Source organism: Bactrocera tryoni, chromosome 4, assembly GCF_016617805.1.
Source record: "Bactrocera tryoni isolate S06 chromosome 4, CSIRO_BtryS06_freeze2, whole genome shotgun sequence".
Lineage (NCBI taxonomy): Eukaryota > Metazoa > Arthropoda > Insecta > Diptera > Tephritidae > Bactrocera > Bactrocera tryoni.
In genome coordinates this window covers 34,190,067-34,211,106 of record NC_052502.1, presented here as the reverse complement: position 1 = coordinate 34,211,106, position 21,040 = coordinate 34,190,067, and the positions used below count along the sequence as shown (strand labels likewise).

Below are 21,040 nucleotides of genomic sequence, written 5' to 3'. Positions count from 1 at the left end.
ACAATAAATCACAATTCTAAAAATATAATAATGCAGTATGCGCTTGTTAACGCCAACTTACCTTTGCTTCATTGGAGACAGTTGGTTTATTAGAGAATTGTACCTCTGTGGCTTTGAGAATTGTGTTCTCCTCAAGGATGGTGGCCTGCGACTGATTGTGTCCAAAAGGCTTTTTGCCATAGAGGCATTGGTAGAAAATAACACCAACACTCCAAACATCGACTTTCGATGAGATTTTCGGGGGATTCTTACCAACAACAAAACATTCGGGCGGTAAATACCTGTATAGAAGGCAACATTTTTGAACAATTAGTATTGAGTTACTACTTTTTTTAATTTAAGGAGTTAGAGGTAGTCAGAATTTCGAAAATATGTTATTTTTTTAATTTTCTTAAATTTTAATATCTAAGAATTAATCGCTCGAAAACTGCTTGGAAGATTTCAATGAAATTTAAAAACTTTTTAAAAATTAAAAACAAGTGCTTAATTAAAAAGGGATTTTTTCGATCTTCTTTTTTAACTATTTTTTTGATTTAATTTTTTTTTTTCAATTTTCCAATTTCCTTTAATTTGTATTTTTTATTCCGATTATTTTTAATTTCAATTTTTTATTTATTAGATTTTCTTGTAATAAACCATTTTTTTCGATTGATTTTAGATGAATATCCAACGGTTGTACCTGACTAAACTGAAACAGCTGTTACTTTTAAAATTATTATTATCTGTCAAGTCAAATTGACACCTTGCTATGTATTGTTTACTGGCAAAAACAAAATTATTGAAAATTGTAATTTTTTTGTCTCTGACTACACCTAACCCCTTAATATCATTTAATTTTTCATTCAAATTTACGTTCAATTACTTATTTATAATTTATATATATAATAGAACATATCACCTTAAAGCATCAATATTTAAGAAAAGTGTGCACAGTTGTTAAGCGAAAATTTAGTTTACTTCTCCCTGCCGAAATTGTCTACAACTATGTCGAATCACTTCACAAACTAATCTGTGTGTGTGTGTCTGTTGCCCCACACATACTCACCAATAGGTTCCCGCGCCTTGGGATGTCAAATCCATGCCATGGTCTGGATTGTAATTTTCATCATCCATCACTTTAGACAAACCAAAATCGGTGATCTTAATCTCACCACACACATTGCCCTCAGTTAATAGAATGTTGCCTGGTTTCAGGTCATAATGTATAACTGGTGGTTTAATCTCATTCAAATATTTCAAAGCCGAAACAACCTAAAATATTAAAATCTTCAAATTAGCAGAGGAAACTTGTAAAGGTAATCTTCGCATAAACATACCTGCATAATAATCGAACGCGCCTCACGTTCGGGTATAGTTTTATGTTGTTTTAGATAGAAATCTAAATCATGACCATCACAATATTCGAGCACTGTGCAAAACGAATTGGCGTCTATCTCGAACACATCGTACAGTTTGACCACACGTGGATGGTCCAAAGCCTTGTGTATATTATATTCTCGCAAGGCGTGTCTAAAATACAACAAAACATATTTAATAAATAGGTGATTATTTTTATTTTTGTATTCACACTTACTTGATGTAGTTGGCCTTTTTATCTTCCTTCCAATCTTTGTTTAGTTGATGCACTTTACACGCTACATATCGTTGCTCTTTCAAATCAAATGCTTTGTGCACTTCGGAGAAGCCGCCTTTGCCGAGGAGCATAAGCAGCAAATACCGATTATTTAGCACTGGATGGTTGTTGAAGCGAGACTGAAACAAAAAATGTGAAATTTTAAATGAGCATATTTGCCAAAAATTTATAAAACAAAAAAACCAGAAAGAAAATGTTAAGTTTGTTGAAGCATCTTCACAAATAAAAGTAATTTGTTTGTGATCGATCAGTTTATATGACAGATACAAGTTATAGTGATCTGATCTGGACAAATTGTTCAGAGAATCTTCCAAATCTAAGGGACTAATTCGCTTATACTCGGACAGACAGACCGGTAGCCGGACATGGCTGAATACATGGCTTAGCTCGTCACGCTCACGCCTCCGACTTTTCCTTCTGTGTGATCATGATATAAGATAATATAGAATTTCTCGCTTACCTGATCTTCATTCAATATCCGCTTCAATTCGCGTATATGTAGATTACGCTCACGCTCTAACTTCTCCATCTCAAGCTGTAAATCGGCATCTTCTTTCTTGAGCGCATTTTGCCGCAGCTTCAATATCTCATCGTACTCGTAGTATTCTTGCGCTGTGTATGCCCCTGAGACGGGATCGGGTTTAAGGAACGTTGCATCGCCGCCACCGCTGTTGTCACCACGGCCGGTACCACTGCTGCCGCCGCCACCCCTATCGGAGAGACGATCGCCGACACCACTGCTACCGCCCACACCGCTGCCGCCACCATTGTGCAGCAATTGCGTTTGGCCGGCCTGTGTGGAATTGGAACGTGAGAGACCGCGACCACTGCCGCCACCAGCACCACCACCTCCAGCAGTCGAGCCGATACCACTGTCACCACCGCCTGTCAAACGATCACAACCAGCAATGTTAGTCGAATCGTTGGAGTTCGAATTCTGTTGCTGGCTATTGTTACTATTGGCGTTGCGTTTTCGTCCCGATTCCGCAGGCCGCTTTTTCATCAGCTGCTTCTTTTGACGGTCGATTTCTTCGCGCTCGGCTGATATCTCCTCCTGCCGTCGGGTAAGCTCATGAAAAGCATAGCCATCTGTCCAATTTTCCTGGAATGTGGCACCAACGCGCTGCGTCACAAATTGACCAAGACGCAGTCGATTTTGCATGCACTTTTGTCTCGCTTCCTTCTTTTCGATGCTGCTCTTCTCTTTAAGCAATTTCTTTACCACGTCAATGCACTTGGCTATTTGCGACTTGTGCTGGTCGATCAGCTTCTGATGAGCAATTATCTGGCATTTCTGCTCATCGGACAGTCTTGTCATCTCGTCGAGCTTCGACTTGCTCGATTCGATCTCCGAGTCACGCTCTTTGATCTCCAAAAAGGAGAGTTCTGTTTGCGTGCCCTTTGTTATGGTGCTAGCCGGTACCGGTTGCAAAGGCGGTTGCATGCCACCCATTGCGCCCGGCATAATGCCGGCATGCTGCAGTGAATTTAGCTGCACAGCGGCTAGCTGCTGCGAGGTTACGCCACTTGTTAGCGTTTGCTGCGCCGACGTGACTACCGATGTTGCGGGAATATGTTGCTGCGGCGCCGGACCCATAGGAGGAGGGGGTGGTCCACCGACAACACCAGCACCTAAGCCTCCCATGTTGTTGGCCAACACACCGACTATTGCTGACTGAGGAGGAACCATTGCATTGGAAGTTTGCGGTTGTGCCACACGCTGTTGTTTTGCAGCGTTATTCACCGCCACAGAACTATGGTAATGGAATTCGGGTGGTGCTTGGGATGTGGGTGTTTGTACACCGCCTGGATTCAGTTGTTGAGGACTAGGGGGATACATGCCATATGCGCCTGTACTAGTGCCACCGCCAGCATTGCCAGTGTTCTGTACTTGCTGTTGCGGCGTTTGTTGCTGTTGACCACCACCTGCCGATGGACTCTTCGAACCGCCCGTGTGTTGACGCATAGGACTATTTGTGGCACCACTACTCGGTACACTGTGCTTATTGAAGTATTCATTAATTTTCTTGCTATCCATGCCATGTTGCAATAGTCTTGCATTCTTTCCGCCAGCCAAGTTGCAGCGATCTGCCGATGTACCTATATTCAATGATAAATTTGTTTTGCTTAGTGTCTGTCCAGTTCCGATCATATTAGAAGATTTTGATGCCTTGTGGGCGCCAACAATTGTTGCATTTCCAGCATTATTACCTCCATTTCCTCCACTGCCAGTACCACTACCAGCGCCACCGCCACCACTATCTTCGGTATGAGGAAATTTCCTTTTACGTTTTCGCTCTGTTGGTGTACGTGACGGTTTTTCTAGACGACCAACCATATTATTGTGCTGCACTTGTTGCTGCTGTTGCTGTTGATTGCTGCTAACGCCTGCGCCACCTCCCATCATACCAGCTACGTCTTGGCCTATACCACTGCTACTCATCATAGCCCCTGGGGCTCCGTTATTGGACAATATACCTATTTGATTGGGAATGCCTGCAGAACCTAACATATCGGCAACATCTTTTTCACTATGTGATGAACCTGTGCTCATATTAGAATCGGGATTACTACTATGACCGCCGCTATGCGTATGTTGCAGCGCAGCTGGCTGCTGCTGTAGCGGAGGCGCAAGTGTACTATGTGTCTGAGGCAACAACTGTTGCTGATGAGGCAACTGTTGGTTGTGTGGTGGATGTTGTTGAGGAATTTGTGACTGTTGTTGATGAAGATGATGATGATTAGGCAACGAATGCAACGGTTGCGCTTGTTGTTGCGATTGTGTTTGCTGTTGCTGCTGTGCCGTATGATGCGTTATATGTTGCTGTTGTAACTGTTGTAATTGCTGTTGTGTTGGCGTAATTTGCTGCTGTTGAGCTATAATTTGTTGTTGTTGTTGCTGCTGCTGCTGTTGTTGCGGATTATGATGGGCTGCAGTAAAATGGTGCTGCTGTTGTGTCTGGTGATGATGGCTTATCGACGAAGTTGTCTGTGGTGCCATCTGCAATTGAGCGCCGGCGGACATCTGCAATGTACAAAATCGAAAATACGAATTAATATATTTTATATTTAACCAAAGAATTGCGACATCTTACGCGATCTAAAAATATATATGTATACATGAATTTTATAAACTTTACACTACAACTAGGTATTTAATGCTATTTATATTAAAAACATATACACTATATTTCCAGAGTATTTACTAAACACTCACAATTTGCATACAATGCTGAAGCCATACCCATTATTGGTGACACCATCATAGAATTCCGGTATATATAATTGCATCTTTAATAATAAATGTCACAGTTAAAGTTGGTTTTTACAACTCTAATTATTTGTTTTCAGTGTTTGCTTTTCAAATAAATAAATGTTTATTTTAAGGCGTAAGTTAATATCCCAAAGACGAAACCTATGAATACCGATATCAACATTATAATTATCGATTATCACTGACTGACCGATAAAACAGCAGCTGGTGGAGTGTGGAATACAACAACACTTTAGGCTCAGATATAATATAAGGAAATATATACATATATGAATATATATTCATATTCCGACGTTCACGCAATAACGAGTCGTACGAAAAATCACAAACTAACGATTTAACGAACAACAAACGAATGAACGAATTTATAACCAACGAATAAATTCTTAATCAACGAACGAACGTGCGAGTAAACGAAGGTAAAAAAATAGTAAAAATGTCAAAGCAGGGCAGAAACAAAAATGGCTACCGTCGGCAAATACTCGTCAATTTGTCAGCTAGCCAACCAAATAGCCAACTGCTTCGCACCAACTAGTTTTTTTGCATTGAAATGCACAACTACTACGCAAAACTACTTTTAACTACTAAACTTTCATTTATCAAATCTAATTACATATACACTTTAACTACTTATTCAGAAAAACGAGCAACACTAATTTGCAACCTCCTTGTGGATTCGTATTCTTGTCACCTTTTTTAAATGCCGCATTTTCGTTGTTGCTCTCTTTGCGTTACGTTTTAAATTTTCTTTCACGAATTTGTGATTTTTGTGATTTTCACCACGCTTGAGAATTGCTTTTGGCAAATCCTCGTGAAAATAAAAACAAATTCGACGATAATCACACTGATTTATTTCGTATTAAACGCAGCAAAATATTTGATCGCATTATTCTATTATTTAGTTGAACACTTATTTATTTAAAATTATTTAGATTATTTCAAATCAAATTTATAGCACCGAATAGTAATTTGCAGACCACAAAAACTTCTTTCTCTGACTTTGAGCGAAAAAAAATTCTTTGCCACTGATTCGTTTTTCTTCACGTCTCGTTTCGTCTCTTTGTCTTAACGAGTTCTGTCGCGAGTCGCTTCCAAAAGCAACGAGTCGGTTGTCAGTCACTCGATTATTTCTCGTTTTTCACTTCGTCATCGTTGTTGCTGCCAAGTCTTCGTCGTCGACGTCGTCGTCATCGTCTTGTTCACTATTGCTTTTTGTTGCTACTTTTGCCATCAACGCTGCTAAGTTTCATCGTCGTCGGCAGCCATTGTCGAAAAAACTGAAATAAATATTTTCTCCACATTTCACACACCTCTTTACAAAAATCTTATTTATTCTCAATATACGCATTTCTTTTCGTAATTATCATGTTTTTTTAAATATTTCTAAATGTGCACACGATATTTTACTTGTAAAATATGCGTTCAAATATGTTTCATTAAATTTTCAATTAGTTTATTTCATATTGTCACTTTTATTGCAAATTACTTTAATTTACACTCAACGACGTTTTTCATTCACTCCGCACACAACTGACCGATCCAATGATGATAGTGTGTAAAAGTAAGGAAGAAAAATTTCATGCATACCGAGAGCTGTGCGCTCACAAATTTGTCACTGTGTATGTATATGAGAAAATATGCGACTGCTGAAAAGGTGTTGCCTTTACAAGTCCGACATTATGCCCCTTTCAATTCCCGCGACACTGCGCCGAACACAAGGCAATCAAATGTATCTACTTGCAAGTTGCTATTGACACTCGGAAGTGAAATAATTCAGCATTTAATTGTAAACAACGGAATCGCACTTACAATGTGACACCATAATTCGCTAGAAGGGAGATATTTTGCCCCCAAAAAGGCAGAGATGTGAACACTTTATCTAAGTGAGAATAAATGATTATGGCACTCTTTTACTTTTCTGGCGCTCACGCTAGAACGAGATAAATCTATAACGGCACGCAATTACACAAACACACAACTTTACTCATGCCTTCTTTGCGTATTGCATTCCGCTCATAAAAACCAACAAATTTTAATTTGGGAACGAAGAAATATGACAACACGATGATTCTACTGGCAAAATGAATACCGCACAGCAGGGATAGTTCACAGTGCGACTGGGTTGACAGTTAAAAAAAACGTTCAACACACTTACATACATGTATATATATTTACGTATGTATATCGAACTGTTATGCCTACAGAGAATACGAAATAAAACTGAATAAATAAATAAATCAAATGTGCGGTGTTTGACGTCTCTCTCGTTGGCTCGCTCGTGCTCTCGAGTTCCGCTTTAGCTTTGTTTGCAAATAATTGCAAAAACAATTCATCTCAATTTTGCAAACACTTCGGACAGTAGAAACTTGGGAATTAGTTGTAAGCAGGCAAAATTTTAACGAGTTTGAGAAATATTAAGTGTTTAGCTAGTTTAATCAGAAAATGACAGATGGTTGATGTTCGTGTGTAGCGAGCTGTATGTGCAGATACATTATGTATTTATGTAATTCAATTTACATACATATGAATATATGTAAATAAAATTTTTACAGATGCGCAAACATACATATAATTTAATTTGTGATAGAATATTGATGTAAAAAAAAATTAAAGTACAATATGTCAAGTATTTTAATTGTTTTAGTAAAAAAATTAAAAAATAGTTTTTGAATAGCAAAGGTATCATTTTAATTATTTGTAACGCCTTATAAAATAATTACGTTATTCCATATGCTTACGTAGATGTATTTAAATGACCATGCATCAATGGAAAACAGCAAATAGTTTTGCAAAAAAAAAAATATAATTACACAGCATTTGAACTGCATTACCAACCATTGCGAAAACAAATCGGTTGAACCCGATGAGTCGATGAGTAAAAACAATGCCACCACATTCGACCCGAAAAAGTGCTGTTGATAACAATTATGCTGTCATCAGTTAACAGCACATACACCGTCATGCATACATACATACCTACAATTGAATATACATATGTATACATTATATACACACCTATGCATGTATAAATATTTCTTCACTACGCCATGCCAGATGTACCGACCATCTGTCAATTACATTTCGCTATAATCCCAAACGGAACGGCAACACCGCAGCTTAAATAAATAAAAGAAACTGAATAGACACAGAGCAGAAGCACGGTCGCTGGCAAAAGAGTGCACAGCAGCAAAACAGCCACCCGAGCCACCTTAAAAGCGAGTACGCTCAATCAATTATGTGCGAATACATAGGAAAAGTATGTGTAAGTTAGTTGAGAAAATAGCAAGCGGCGGCTGCCACATCGGTGTACAACGTTAGTGATAACGAATAAACTCACATCGTGCCAAAAGTTACCAGATAGAAAGTATCAGCAAACAACGAACTTCATTTGCGCAGCCCCGTATCTTCATACGTATTTATGCTTACGAATCTTATTCAAGTATTCAATATTATAAAATCCCCCAACTGTGTGGCAACACGATTGTGTACGTCAAGTTTGGTATCAGATCACATTGGCTTCGAATTATAACACAACAGTTTAACAGTTCATGCCGATGAGTCAAGGTCGAGAGACGTCACGTCACGCAAATTTTCATTTTCATTCCCCACACACATACACAAAATAAATGCATACAAGCACAAACATATGTAATAAGTTTATATGGGGAGAGTAAGAGCGAAATTTGAGTGCGTTCTCTCTTGTAGAAATTCCAATAGGGCAACCAAACATTTGCATTTATTTATAGCACTAACAAGCAATTACATACATGTGTGTTTGTATATACTATAAACGCACTTGAGTTTTTTCAACTTATTTATGTTGAGTGGGGAATAATAATAATAATGGAGAGCTGCGAACAGTTGGTGAGTGAGCGCTCTGTTGTTTTGATATTGTCTGTTATGTTTGATGTTTCTTTCTCTGAACAGTTCGGTGTTTATGTTTTGTTTTTATCGCTTATTCACGTTTTATGGAACGGTTTTCACATTTCGATTTTTCTATTTACATTTTTTTCGTTAAAAGTTTACATTGGATTAGAAAATAGGAAATAAATGTATAAAAGTGAGGAGGTTTTCAGTTTCTAAACTTGCAGATATGCGCCTATAACAGAAAATATTAAATTATTAATTAATAATTATAATTATAGACAAACTTGAATTTGATCATTTGTCGGATCGGCCTATAGCAGGCCATTATAGCATATGCTATACAAACTGAACGATAACAATACACTTTTATTTGATATAATATCTTTAAGAAATTGGACATAGATTATCGTCCACGGCAATACTACAATGTCCGAACAAATTGTTCAGATCCGACCACTATAGCAGGTAGTTGTCATATGTATACTACACTATTTGATCCGTCAAAATCAAATGATGAAGATATTTTATGTTTTTTACTATTTTGCTACGTTGTTTTCTATTTTAATTTAAATTTTTTTGTTTTTTATCAGAGTTTTTACATCAAAATTGTGAGGGGTGATCTAATTTTTTACTATTTTACTACGCTTTATTTCATTTTATTATTTTTAATGAGAGTATTTGGATCAAAAAGTTAATTCTGAGTTTGCAAATCGGTATTTCATATGTGAATTTTAAAAATTATTTTAATTAAGATTTTCTGAAAAAAGGTAAATGTTAAATGCCTTTTAAAGGCATTAACTGCTATCCTGTGACAACACAACTGTGCGTGAGCTCCTACAGTTCTAAACAACCATATAACAATTATGAAAACGAAAGAAGTGCATACATACATACATAAATGAGTTTAGAGAAAAAATCAAAATTAATATTTTCCGTTTCGGATGTCGGCTCATTTAACTTTATTCTCTAAAATTTAAAAATTCATTTCAAACCTTCACAAACAAATTTTCAGGATTATTATCAGATTGTTCAACATCAGTTTCATTTTGACAACAATTAGATACTAATTTAAGTATGTAATTTAGAAAATTAAAAAAAATGTAATTGATTGAACATTAGTATTAAATAGATTTACGCAAAATTTATTAGAAATGCACTTTCACTAAAAATATTTATTTCGGTAAATTTGTAAATTTTCACCATCTTTGCTCGGAAAATCTATACTATGTATAAAAAATATGTACATATGTATGTACATAGAGGCAGGCTAGAGCCTACAAACAAACACCCACAATAATATCTCTCAGACTTTATTAATTGGTGACCAAAAGCCGAAACAAACGTGGCAATAATACTCGCCCAGCGTGAGAAACACGACCCACAACCACAAATCTGACTTTAACGATTTAATCCAATTTTTCAAATTAACTGTCTGTGGCATTCGCACTGCTCCACATTTCAGCAAAGAAATATATACTTATTTAAATGCACATACATATGTATGTACAATATACATATGTACATACCTATGGACGGTAGTATGTAGCGCTAACAAAAACTTCAAAAGTCGACAAAAGCAACAAAAATCAAAAGTGTACCGGAAAAAACATAAGCACGTGCAAGGCAATGATTAAATAAGAGAGCAAACCACTACTTTACTACTATTGCGCTTGCTCTTGTGCTCTTGCTAATTCGTTAGAGCCGAGTACCGAAGTTGAAAATGGAACACGAAATGCGCAGCGAACTGGCATCAAACATGTATGCTGCTTCGTCGCCCACTTTACGATTACAGAGTTGCGCACAAAAATAAAAATGATAAATTAAAAATAGAACAATTTTCATATACATACACTACACACTAAATAAACCCTTTCGCAAAACGGAAGTCAAAATTCGAACTCACTCTCTCAACTGTTGTTTTTCCTGTTGCTGTTGCTGCCACTGTTGTTAACAGTTTACGATTTCGTTTCGTGATAGGCGCTGCTACTGTTGTTGTCGTTGTTGTATGCCCCATTATTTGTTGTTGTGCCGCGACATTAGCACTCATACAACGACGCTTGCCGCGGGGCGTCGACGGTTGTGGCTTTCCGCTTGTTATCAAATTCGAATTTGAACGATGACGATGCAGCTGTTGCTCTGCGGCTGCCGCGGCCACTACAACCATTTCGGTCAACATGGGCTGCACTGTGGCCGCAGTATTATTTGTAATATATGTGAAAGTGCCTGCACCGCTACTACTACTACTGCCACCACCGCCGATACCGACGCCGCCGCCGCCACCGCTGCTGCCAACTAAACCGCCACCAAAGCCCGAAGCAGCGGGCAACATATGTGCACAATTAGACGACATGCAGCACAATCCAATAAAAATACACACACGCGCACAAATATTTTGTATACATACAAATTATCAAATAATTTTACACTCTCTCTGTATCTCTGTGCAGTTGTACGTTAGCGATACGACACTGCTGGTTCTGGCTGTTATTTGGTCGTTAGGTCAGTCGCGAGGTAAAGAGAAATCAGCTGATCGGTATAAACACAACAAACGAACAACCGGCACGAAACAGCTGCTCGTTTAGTTGGTCGTGGTCGTAATCGCCGTCGACAACACCATCAACAACCACATCACAATTATACTAAAACGATGTTTGTTTGTTTGTATTGTAAACAAACGAGTGCACAATCACTCGGCATGCGAGAGTTCAATAGTCACGACAGCAAGAGAATTACTATGTATTTTTTTTTGCTTTTGTTGATTTTCTTTTGTTTTCTCGCCTACTTTGTGTTTCTATTTGCCGTTCGGTTTTCTTTTATTGCAGTTGAACTGCTGTAGGGATTTGATAAATTTTGACAGCACGTACTCGACTGTTAAACAACCGAGTTTTTTTATTGTATGTTTATATGTATATAAATTAATGATTACACGAAGTGTATTAAACGTGCACTATTGTCGTTGATTTGTTGGGGGATACAAAGATGACGACCATCATGGTGAGACATCATGGTCTCTCGTTTGGCATTATTGGTTTCTTTGGTTTTCGTTGTTGCCGATTTCTACACAGACACTACACTTGCAATTTTTTCGTTAGCCGTTCTATTCCGCCGTTCGATTTTCACTTATTCCTCAATGTAGAAAAAAGGTATAGAAACCGGTCGGAGGAGACAAGATGCTGCCAATTTAAATATACTTGTGTATACACATATAATAAATGTTGCGCAGCAGAGCTAGTAACATAACTTTCGGTTTGCAGCAGTCCGAACGCCGGTATTTTCGTTTCGTTACGTTTGCTGTTGTCACTTTGACTGCTGCTATCACTTGAACTTGCTAGAATGTTTCATGTACATAAATATACTTTATGTATACGTTACGGACAACACACATATGGCCTATGCTGTTATTATGCTTTTGTCAGTTGGCGTGTTGTTGTTTCACCTTTTCTTATTAAGCGTATTAAATTATTGTGGTAGCCTTTCAATGACACCGCGGCGCACTAGCTTGCTGGCTCTCTCTTGCGCGTCGCTCTTTTGACTGAGTTGGCGCTGCGACTGCTATTGCTACGCCACTGTTAATTACCGAGACCTCTACGCTCTCTTCTCTGCTCTGCAGAACATTCACATTTTTCTTTCGCATTTACTTTGCACTTGCACAAGTGTTTAGGATTTTCTTTTCTATTTTTTCTACGTTTGTATAAATAAATATTTCATTTTTATCTCATTTCTTCACTACTTTGCTCTTATGCATGTATTATTTATCACTTAGTTTATATGTCTGAATTTTTTTCTTTCTACACTCTTGTCTATATTTTCTTTGTGAATTTTGCCAATGTGTGTATTTGTTGTTTTCTTTTTTGCAAATTTTTCAACTGTCGATCAAATGATTAAACACACGTCACGATGAACGCTCTGCGCGACCAACACTGACAGTTACGAACGCAGAGAAGATACTCGGATACCGCTGCTGTTGCTTTGGTTTTCAATTGGTTACGCGTCGTCGCGACGTTTCTCATTTCGTCTCGTCGCAACTCGCCACACCATCTTGCACTTAGTAACTGCAATATACAGCGCGATATACATAAATTATAGTTAACTAAATACGATGCATACATATGTATGTATGAAAGTATATCGCGGTTGTATAAAAGGTATGTACACACAAACATAAATGCTTGAGCCGAAAGTTCGACCGTCTCACAGTCTTCTGTTCAATCGATTGACAGAAAGACAGACCGAACGACTGTTCGTTGTCGACAAGGCGAACCAAGGTGAAATTAGCAAAATGTACTCGACTCGTACACACAACGCACACATGCGATGCAAACAAGCGAAGCGAAAATAATCAACTAACCGACTGAACTTAAAATTGTTGTTTTGCTTTGGGTTAGGTTAGAGAACGCGTTGCTGCCGGAATGACACAGCGCTGCTAAAGTCGTTGCCGACGTCGTTGTTGCAGCTGCTCCGCAGACTGTTCGCCTGCCTTCGTGCGGTATATTTGTATATTTTGTTCTTATTTGTGTCGATTTTCAACATACAGACACATACACAAATATTCATACATAAATGTGTGTATAAAAATATGTATATAAATATTGTGTGGATTTTCATATTGCTATTGCCAGTCGATGTTGTATGTTGTTTGAGCTGTGGATATCTTCCTTCGTCAGACCAAATACTCGCGTTTGCAACTTATAATTGTTCGTTGCCACGTATGTACATACAACATACATACATATATGTACATGTGTACGTACAACACTTCAATAGATTTACCACTTTTCTTTCAGCGAGTGGTATCCATACGCCCCTTGGTATGCTAGTATCCACTGTCTATTTGCATAGAGGTTGAGAGGAATTTGCTATTTTTGCAGCGTGTAATTTTTGCGGGTTTCATTATTTGATCCATTAGTTGGAAGTTCGTTTAAACAAATTGCTTTAAGAAGCAGTTTATATAATACAGAATTCTTATTAGGTCAGTTAGAGAGCTTTGTGCTATTTCCTAACTTCATGACCCGAAGCGTTAAATATTCTGGTTGTCCCATTTCGTGTCAATTAACCACCCACTATTGCTCACAGTCTCACTACACCAAGAAGCAAACAATTTCGGCACGTATAAATGTTTGAAATACTGAATACTGATCAGTGACATTTTCTCAAGTTCGTGTCCTCACCACAATTCATGCTATTGCATAACTTTGAAGCAAGTGAGTCACTTTGTAATAATTAAAAATATATAAAAGGATATGTATCAATTTCACTTTATCACGCTGAGCCAACTTTGCTATATTGTAATTACAATGGCGGCCGCAACGTCAGCCAACTAGTAGATCGTGCTCGTTGAAAAAGTGAACAAATAAACGCACTGTGGCGCGACATAATGCTTCATTCGCCAATTTTCGGTCGCAAAATTTGACTTTGTAACTTGTTTTTGTCGTTTTTTTAGGGTGAACCTCGCTACTCCACAATGCAAAGCAAAAAAAAAATATCTATGTACATACATCTGCAGCGAAATGAAACGAGTGCTTTAATCGTCGTTGGTAGGTACCACCCGAAAGACACCGAGAAAGGCTTACAAATTTATGCGCGCTGCATACACACTCTACAAGATTGTTATTATTATTATTTCGGATTTCCATATATGGATTTAAGCATAAGCGCATAGGTACAAAAAAGATTTGCCTTTACTTCCAATATTAATAATATAATAAGAGCTGGTGACCGAAAACCGGTTCATATGCATTTGGCAAACGTTATTTTTTACCAACATACATCTATAAATATACATATGTATGTACATGTTAATAGAAATACATACTTACATACATACATGCATACATATGTATGTAAATATCTACGTTTAAGTATGAACATAAGCGCGGCATTTGTACTCGACTCGTCACCTTCTTTGTGCTTTCATTTACATACATATTTGCAATAATGTACCCTCTGAGAAAAATTTGTTTATTTTCAAAGGTAGTGTGTTCAATATCTTAAGCAAATAGTACATGCACATATGTATGCATTTAACAAAAAAAAAAACAAAAAAGTGTGTAAGATACAAATTTCATCAACCAGCTCTCACAAAAATTAACACAATCATAAATATCTAAAAAAAATTGACCCAACATATTTAATCTGCTTTTAATTGGCAGAGAAAGGAGAAAAACAGAACAGGTAAAAATTGATAGTAATCGGATTAATTGTCTCCGAGTAATTGAGCTATACGTCTACAATTTAGATTTAGTTAGGAAATACAACGATCTACAGATTTAATTTCGATGCATTATTTTATGATATAATGAAAAAAATACTTAGTTAAATTTCCTTCAAGATTAACTATTCATTTTCACACAATAATTTTTGCCCGCAATTTCGGACGTTATTTTCATGGTATTTAAGATGAACAAATTAATGTTTTATTTTGATCCACCCTAGTATGCAAGCTTATACATATGTATGTATGTATGTATGTATGTACATATGTGTATATTAACTCCCGGTGATGGAGCCTAAAGTATAACAATAATTTTTAGAATCATTTCGTTTAAAAATATTATAATTAGCGCATTTATTAATGCTTAATACCTGCTCCTTTGTATTCCGAACTGTTCTTTTAACATTAAGTACAAAAATTAAACTTGTTTAAACGTGTTCGCACATGAGTATATTGGTTACAATTTCAAAAGTACCGTATTACTGCACATACCAAGCGAAGAGAAACTCTTTCACTGCATCACTATTAAATATCTGCTCTCGTGCTCTCTGTGCGCCTACTTACCACCCACCATTTCGTGTGCACACCAACACTAATCATCTAGCCACGAAACTACTCACATATGTATGTACATATATATGTATATATGGATATGCATACGTACTTTCTTGTACGCACACACCATTGCCACACCTCGACTTTCCCCTCCCTGCACGAATGCATACAAGCAGAGTGCATGCAATTTACAACATAGGCGAAATTTTGGTTCTATTATACTCGCGCATGCAGTGCAAACTATCGCACACAGGAGATTAGGAGAACCACTCACTACGTATATAATATGTAGAGTATGTATATATATGTACATATATACTGTGCCCGTTGGCTACACAACCGCCACCACCTGACACTGCCGATAACAACGTTGACGTCGATGACGTTGTTTGTTGATTTGTTGGGCTCGTTCGCCAGCTCGCTGCTAGCCGTTTGCTGTTGCTGTTTTGCTTGCTTGGTTCGTTAGGTAGTTGAAATTGTTGGCGAACGATTTGTTTGGCTGCTAACAGGCGCACAGCGACAAGCAACGAGTAACTCTGAAAATTTAGCTGCCGTTCGAGACAACGAATTTTATTTTATACATACTTGTGTGTGTATGTTTGTATGTCTATTCGGTCGGCAGGGTTGGCACAAATTAAATTGCAGCTGGTTGGGTGTGATAAGTAGTAGGTAAAGTGCGCGGGCGGGATGAAAACATGTAGTCAACGAAATGAAATGCAAAGTGAAGGAAAGACAAAAATGGAAAGAACACATGCACATACATACATACATATGTATGTATATAGAAAATGTGTACAGAAAAATAATTGTGAGTGCGAATACGAAAGTGAGGAAAAGATTTGAACACGCAGGCGAAAAGACGATAACGGCAGACAACTCGTCATCGAACAAACAGGCTAATAATTGCCATTGGCTTGCAGCTTTAGTTAAATTATTGGTAAAAAAATGGTGCTAATTTGAATTAGTTGTCGCACGTCGTCAAACACTATGCATTCAAGGTGACCTAACCAAAGTTATATTTTCTTTGTATTTATTCTAAAAATAGGTGCATATGTATAATGCACACTCGTATGAATTTATTTGGATCACATATTCTAATTATTTATAATTATGTATGCCCTGAACAGGGTATATTAAGTTTGCCAAAAAGTTTGTAGTAACACCCAGAAGAAAAAATCGGAGACCCTATAAAATAATATATGTATTTACATACATATGTGTACATACATACATATGTATATGTATGTATAAGCGCATATGTCAACTAGTCCTCAAGATTTCACACACCCTGTTTATTTGTTGGATCCGCCGTTATCGGAACACGATAACATGTAACTACCATACAAACTGAACGTTCAAAATCAAGTTCTTCTATGGAAAATTTTTTTTTTTTTGGGAAGATTTGCTTACCAAATTTAACATGGATTTCGTTCAAGGCAACACTATAATCTCCCAATAAATTGTTCAGATCGGACCACTACTGCATAAAGCTGCCATACAACGTGAACGATAAACAACAAGTTCTTGTATGAAAAACATTTATATTTGTGAAGGGTATTATAGATTCGGTGTAACCGAAGTTAACGTTTTTTCTTATAATATATTCTTATGAATATTCGTCATTTGGATTTGGCGTTTTGCTCATGGCCCTGCTGCATACATATGTATGTATGTACATATGTATATACATACATACATAAACAAACTTGCACTCGTCCGCAATTTCGGCGAATAGGAACTGCGCCTTGCAATAAGTAGAAGGCGAAGTTTAAAAAAATAAAGCTACAAATAAGTGAAAAGCAGAAAAAAATGAATGGCGAGTGCGAATGCATAACAAACTGAAATGCAGTTCGTTCGTTGTTAGACACTTGGCTACATATTAACCATAAAGTAATTCATATACATACTTATATGTACATATGTATGTATGTTTCTGAATTTAGCTAGAATTCCTTTGGTATGTAACAGCAGCAGATTGCAGTAGTCGTCCCAAAGTACTCAAAAGCACGGAGAGCAAGATAACTCTGGAAACCGAATGCTGTGTTGACCTGTGTGGTGCTGCGTCAACCAAACAAAAGCCAGGCAGGCAGCCAGAGCCACCCAATCGAGCGGCAGTAGTCATCCAGCCGTCAGGCACCCAAGGTTGCCGTATTGCTCGAGCCTATGCAGTAGGAGAGTAAGCGCAATGTATGCGTTGAGATGAGTAACCCTTGAAAACTTTAGTGGATGCACGCAACATGACATGCAACAAAATCGATAAAGAGGTAGCCATGCATTTGTGCACACACAATTATACAAATTTCCATTTGGTATACCTACATGCAGCTGCACATATGTACATATACTTATGTATATAAATATATAAATTTGTGTATTAAAATTGCAATTTCCCTGGGATGTCTTTATTAGAGCACCATTTCGGAAAATGTTGTGGAGAAGCAGAAGCCTCCCCCATATAATATTTATGTATGTACATTTGTCGTTACAGGCATATACATATGTATGTATGTATGTATGTATACTTGTGTATATAGAGCTAAATTTTTCTAAAATTTCTATGAGCACACATAAAACAATACATGCTATATTCAGAATATGAATATTTACACAAACATACATATATACATACACACATACATATGTAGATACATATCAGGTCAGAGCTATCCCGCAACTTCGTGTTTATAAATTTATATTCCTAGGAGAGACTAAGCAAGTGTCGGTATATACCGTATTGTATAATCTCGCATTCGGAAAGTGTTCTGAAGTGGAAAATCGTCGGCAGAGTTCGTTTCTGGGGGAAAGTGACCTCAATGTGTTAATCATTACTGCACTTTCTAAGCAGGCAGGCCACCAGCAAGTTAACTAAATTTTATTTCAATAGCAAAAATCACTGCTTCACTACCTTGCTTTTTCTCTCTTTTGGAAGCTGGTCATGTAAACTGGCTTTTTTGACGCATTGCCACACTTAAAGTTATCGCAACTTTTGCTAAATAAACGGGTACGTATGCATGATCATTGTATATATATATATGTAATTATATATAATATACAAATATACACATGTACATACATTTTTTAGTGTGTGAGCATGTATGTTCGTATGTATGAAACTGATTTGGCTTACTTTATGCTTTGCACATTTTCTTATTGTTTTTTTTTCTTGTTTTCTCGCAGCGGCTGTTGTTGTTTTTGTTACATGATTTTCTTACACGGCAAAGGTGAATAAACTCACCATGGCTATACAAGAAATGCAGCCCAGCGCCAAGTCGCTAGCCGCCAGTTGCCAGTCTCCAAACAGCCAAGCAGCGCGAACAGCGCACAGCAAGAAGCGAACAAACGATTTACAACAACAACAAACTAACACACAAAATGCGACAGCACTGCGCTTGCTACTGCCTGAGCGGCGGCTATTGCCAACATTGCGATTTAACGGCTATAACTTTCAAACAAAAAAAGCGTTCAAAGAAGCAGAAAAACGGCAATGTACAAATTAAACGAAATAACAAGAAAAAACGTTAAGTTCGGCTGCACCGAAGCTATAATACCCTTCACAGCTGCATTTCTTATAGCCTAAAGGGTATAAAAAGATCTTTATCTTTATTTAGAACAGTCAGTTTGTATGGTAGCTACATGCTATAGTGCACCGATCTGAAGAATTTGTTCGGGGGGTTGTAACGTTGCCCTGAATAATAGCACACGCCAAATTTCTTGATGATATCTCGTCAAATAAAAAGGTTTTCCATACAAGAACTGAATTTTTATCGATCAACTCGTATGATAGCCATATGCTATAGAGATTCGATTTGAATAATTTCTTCGGGGATTGGACTGTGTACCTTGAAAAATAATCCGTGCGAAATTTCATAAAGACATCTCGTCAAATAAAAAAGTTTTCGATATAAAGACATGTATTTGATCTTTTAGTTTATATGATTTGATCTTTTAGCTATATGTTATAGTGGTCCGATATCGACAGTTCCGAAAAATGTGCAGCTTCTTGGAGTGAAAAAAAACAGGTGCTAAATTTCAGAGCGATATCTCTAAAATTTAGCTGCTAACTCGCGTATATACAAAGAGACGGACAAACAGAAGGTCCCAGCTAAATCAACTCTGATCGTTACGATGATGATTTACATATTTTTTTAAAAGCCCTCCGACGTCTAGTTGTAGATGTTACAAGCTTCGTGGCAAACTTAGTATACCCTGCGCAGGGTATAAATACTAACTAAGAATGGCTTAAAGCGAGCAGAAAAAATACAATATATATAAAGACTAATATGTACATACATACTCGCAAAAACATAGTACACATATCACAAAAGTAATGCAAGAAAGGCAGCACATCAACAAATCGAAATCAGTACCAACTAAAGAAAAAGCAACACTTAACAAACCGTAAAAGCGATCAGCCAAAGCAAAGCAGAAATAATATTTACTAAAAATCAGTAAATGTGGCAATTGGAGAAACAAAAAAATTAAGAAGTACACGTACGCTTATGTCTAACGCCTCAGCTTAGACAAAGTAAGCAATGAGCAGACAGATAGACGGACGGACGAGACAGAATGCCTGCCGGCCAGCTAAATAGCCAAGCGAGGCAGTCATTTAGCCAATGATCGTGACGTCGCGACCGCGTCGAGTCAACTAACCAAATAAGTTTTAGCAAACTACAGATACGACACATCAAGCCATAATTTTATATGTACTTATACATACATTTTAATATACATATGTATGTGGATACTCCTTGTAAGTTTCTCGAGCTGGTGATGCCAACACAATGCAGGCGGGAGATAGGCAGACAGACAGACAATCGTACTGACACACAGCCAGATTGACCGACTGACAGACAGGCGTGTAGGCAGGCAAGCAGACAGGCGCGCAAGTTAACCGACCGAAAGCGTCAGAAAGCGAGTAGCAATAAGCGATCGACTCCAATACAGGCGTAGCGTGAACTGTTGCAACATGGAGTGGCTGAAAGTGCGCTGTTGGATCATTTGTGCCAACATCCAAACGTCAACGGCATCGATAAATGTGCGCAGAATTCGTTGTTGAACTGTATTAACAGTAACAGTTGAATGCAGCTTATTTTTCGCTTTTTCGCTTTTTAGCTTTTTGTACTTTATACTTTTATACTTTGTTTGCTTTTGCTCTCTCTCGTTACTTTGGCAAGAAGGCGGACAACGGAGCACCGTAACTAATGAAAACGTCACCGCACAAAATCGATGCGCTACTACGTTGGGTAATCAACGAGAATCGACATTATCTGAGACGCCATTATTAATTTTATTATACCTACAAATATATATGTACATATGTATGTACATACATACATACATATGAATGCGCGTTTGTCTTTTCGGTCGAGTATTTTTATACTTATGCATAAATAAATGCCTGTATATAATAAATATATGTATGTGTATATATTCGTCAGCGTATGTAAATACATCTTTGAGTATGTATGTACATAGTACATATGTATGTATCTTCGCTCGT

The 21,040-nt window shown here is 37.4% G+C and overlaps 1 protein-coding gene across 6 annotated transcripts in view; it reads right to left on the bottom strand.

Moving 5' to 3' along the window:
- The window catches only part of LOC120774977 (serine/threonine-protein kinase tousled-like 2), a 41,361-nt gene that overhangs the window by 2,184 nt on the left and 18,137 nt on the right, over positions 1-21,040 (bottom strand). For 2 of the 6 annotated variants that reach the window (XM_040104879.1, XM_040104878.1), the window contains exons 3-7: positions 2,094-4,658; positions 1,574-1,752; positions 1,317-1,509; positions 1,046-1,251; positions 62-281 (exon numbers count right to left, since the gene is read on the bottom strand). In XM_040104879.1, coding sequence (XP_039960813.1) covers positions 62-281; positions 1,046-1,251; positions 1,317-1,509; positions 1,574-1,752; positions 2,094-4,658 — 3,363 coding nt within the window. Of the gene's footprint in view, positions 1-61; positions 282-1,045; positions 1,252-1,316; positions 1,510-1,573; positions 1,753-2,093; positions 4,659-4,850; positions 5,004-5,598; positions 5,793-10,677; positions 13,112-21,040 lie in introns of those variants that run through there. The other 4 variants (XM_040104874.1, XM_040104873.1, XM_040104875.1 and 1 more) reach the window with 4 other exon arrangements.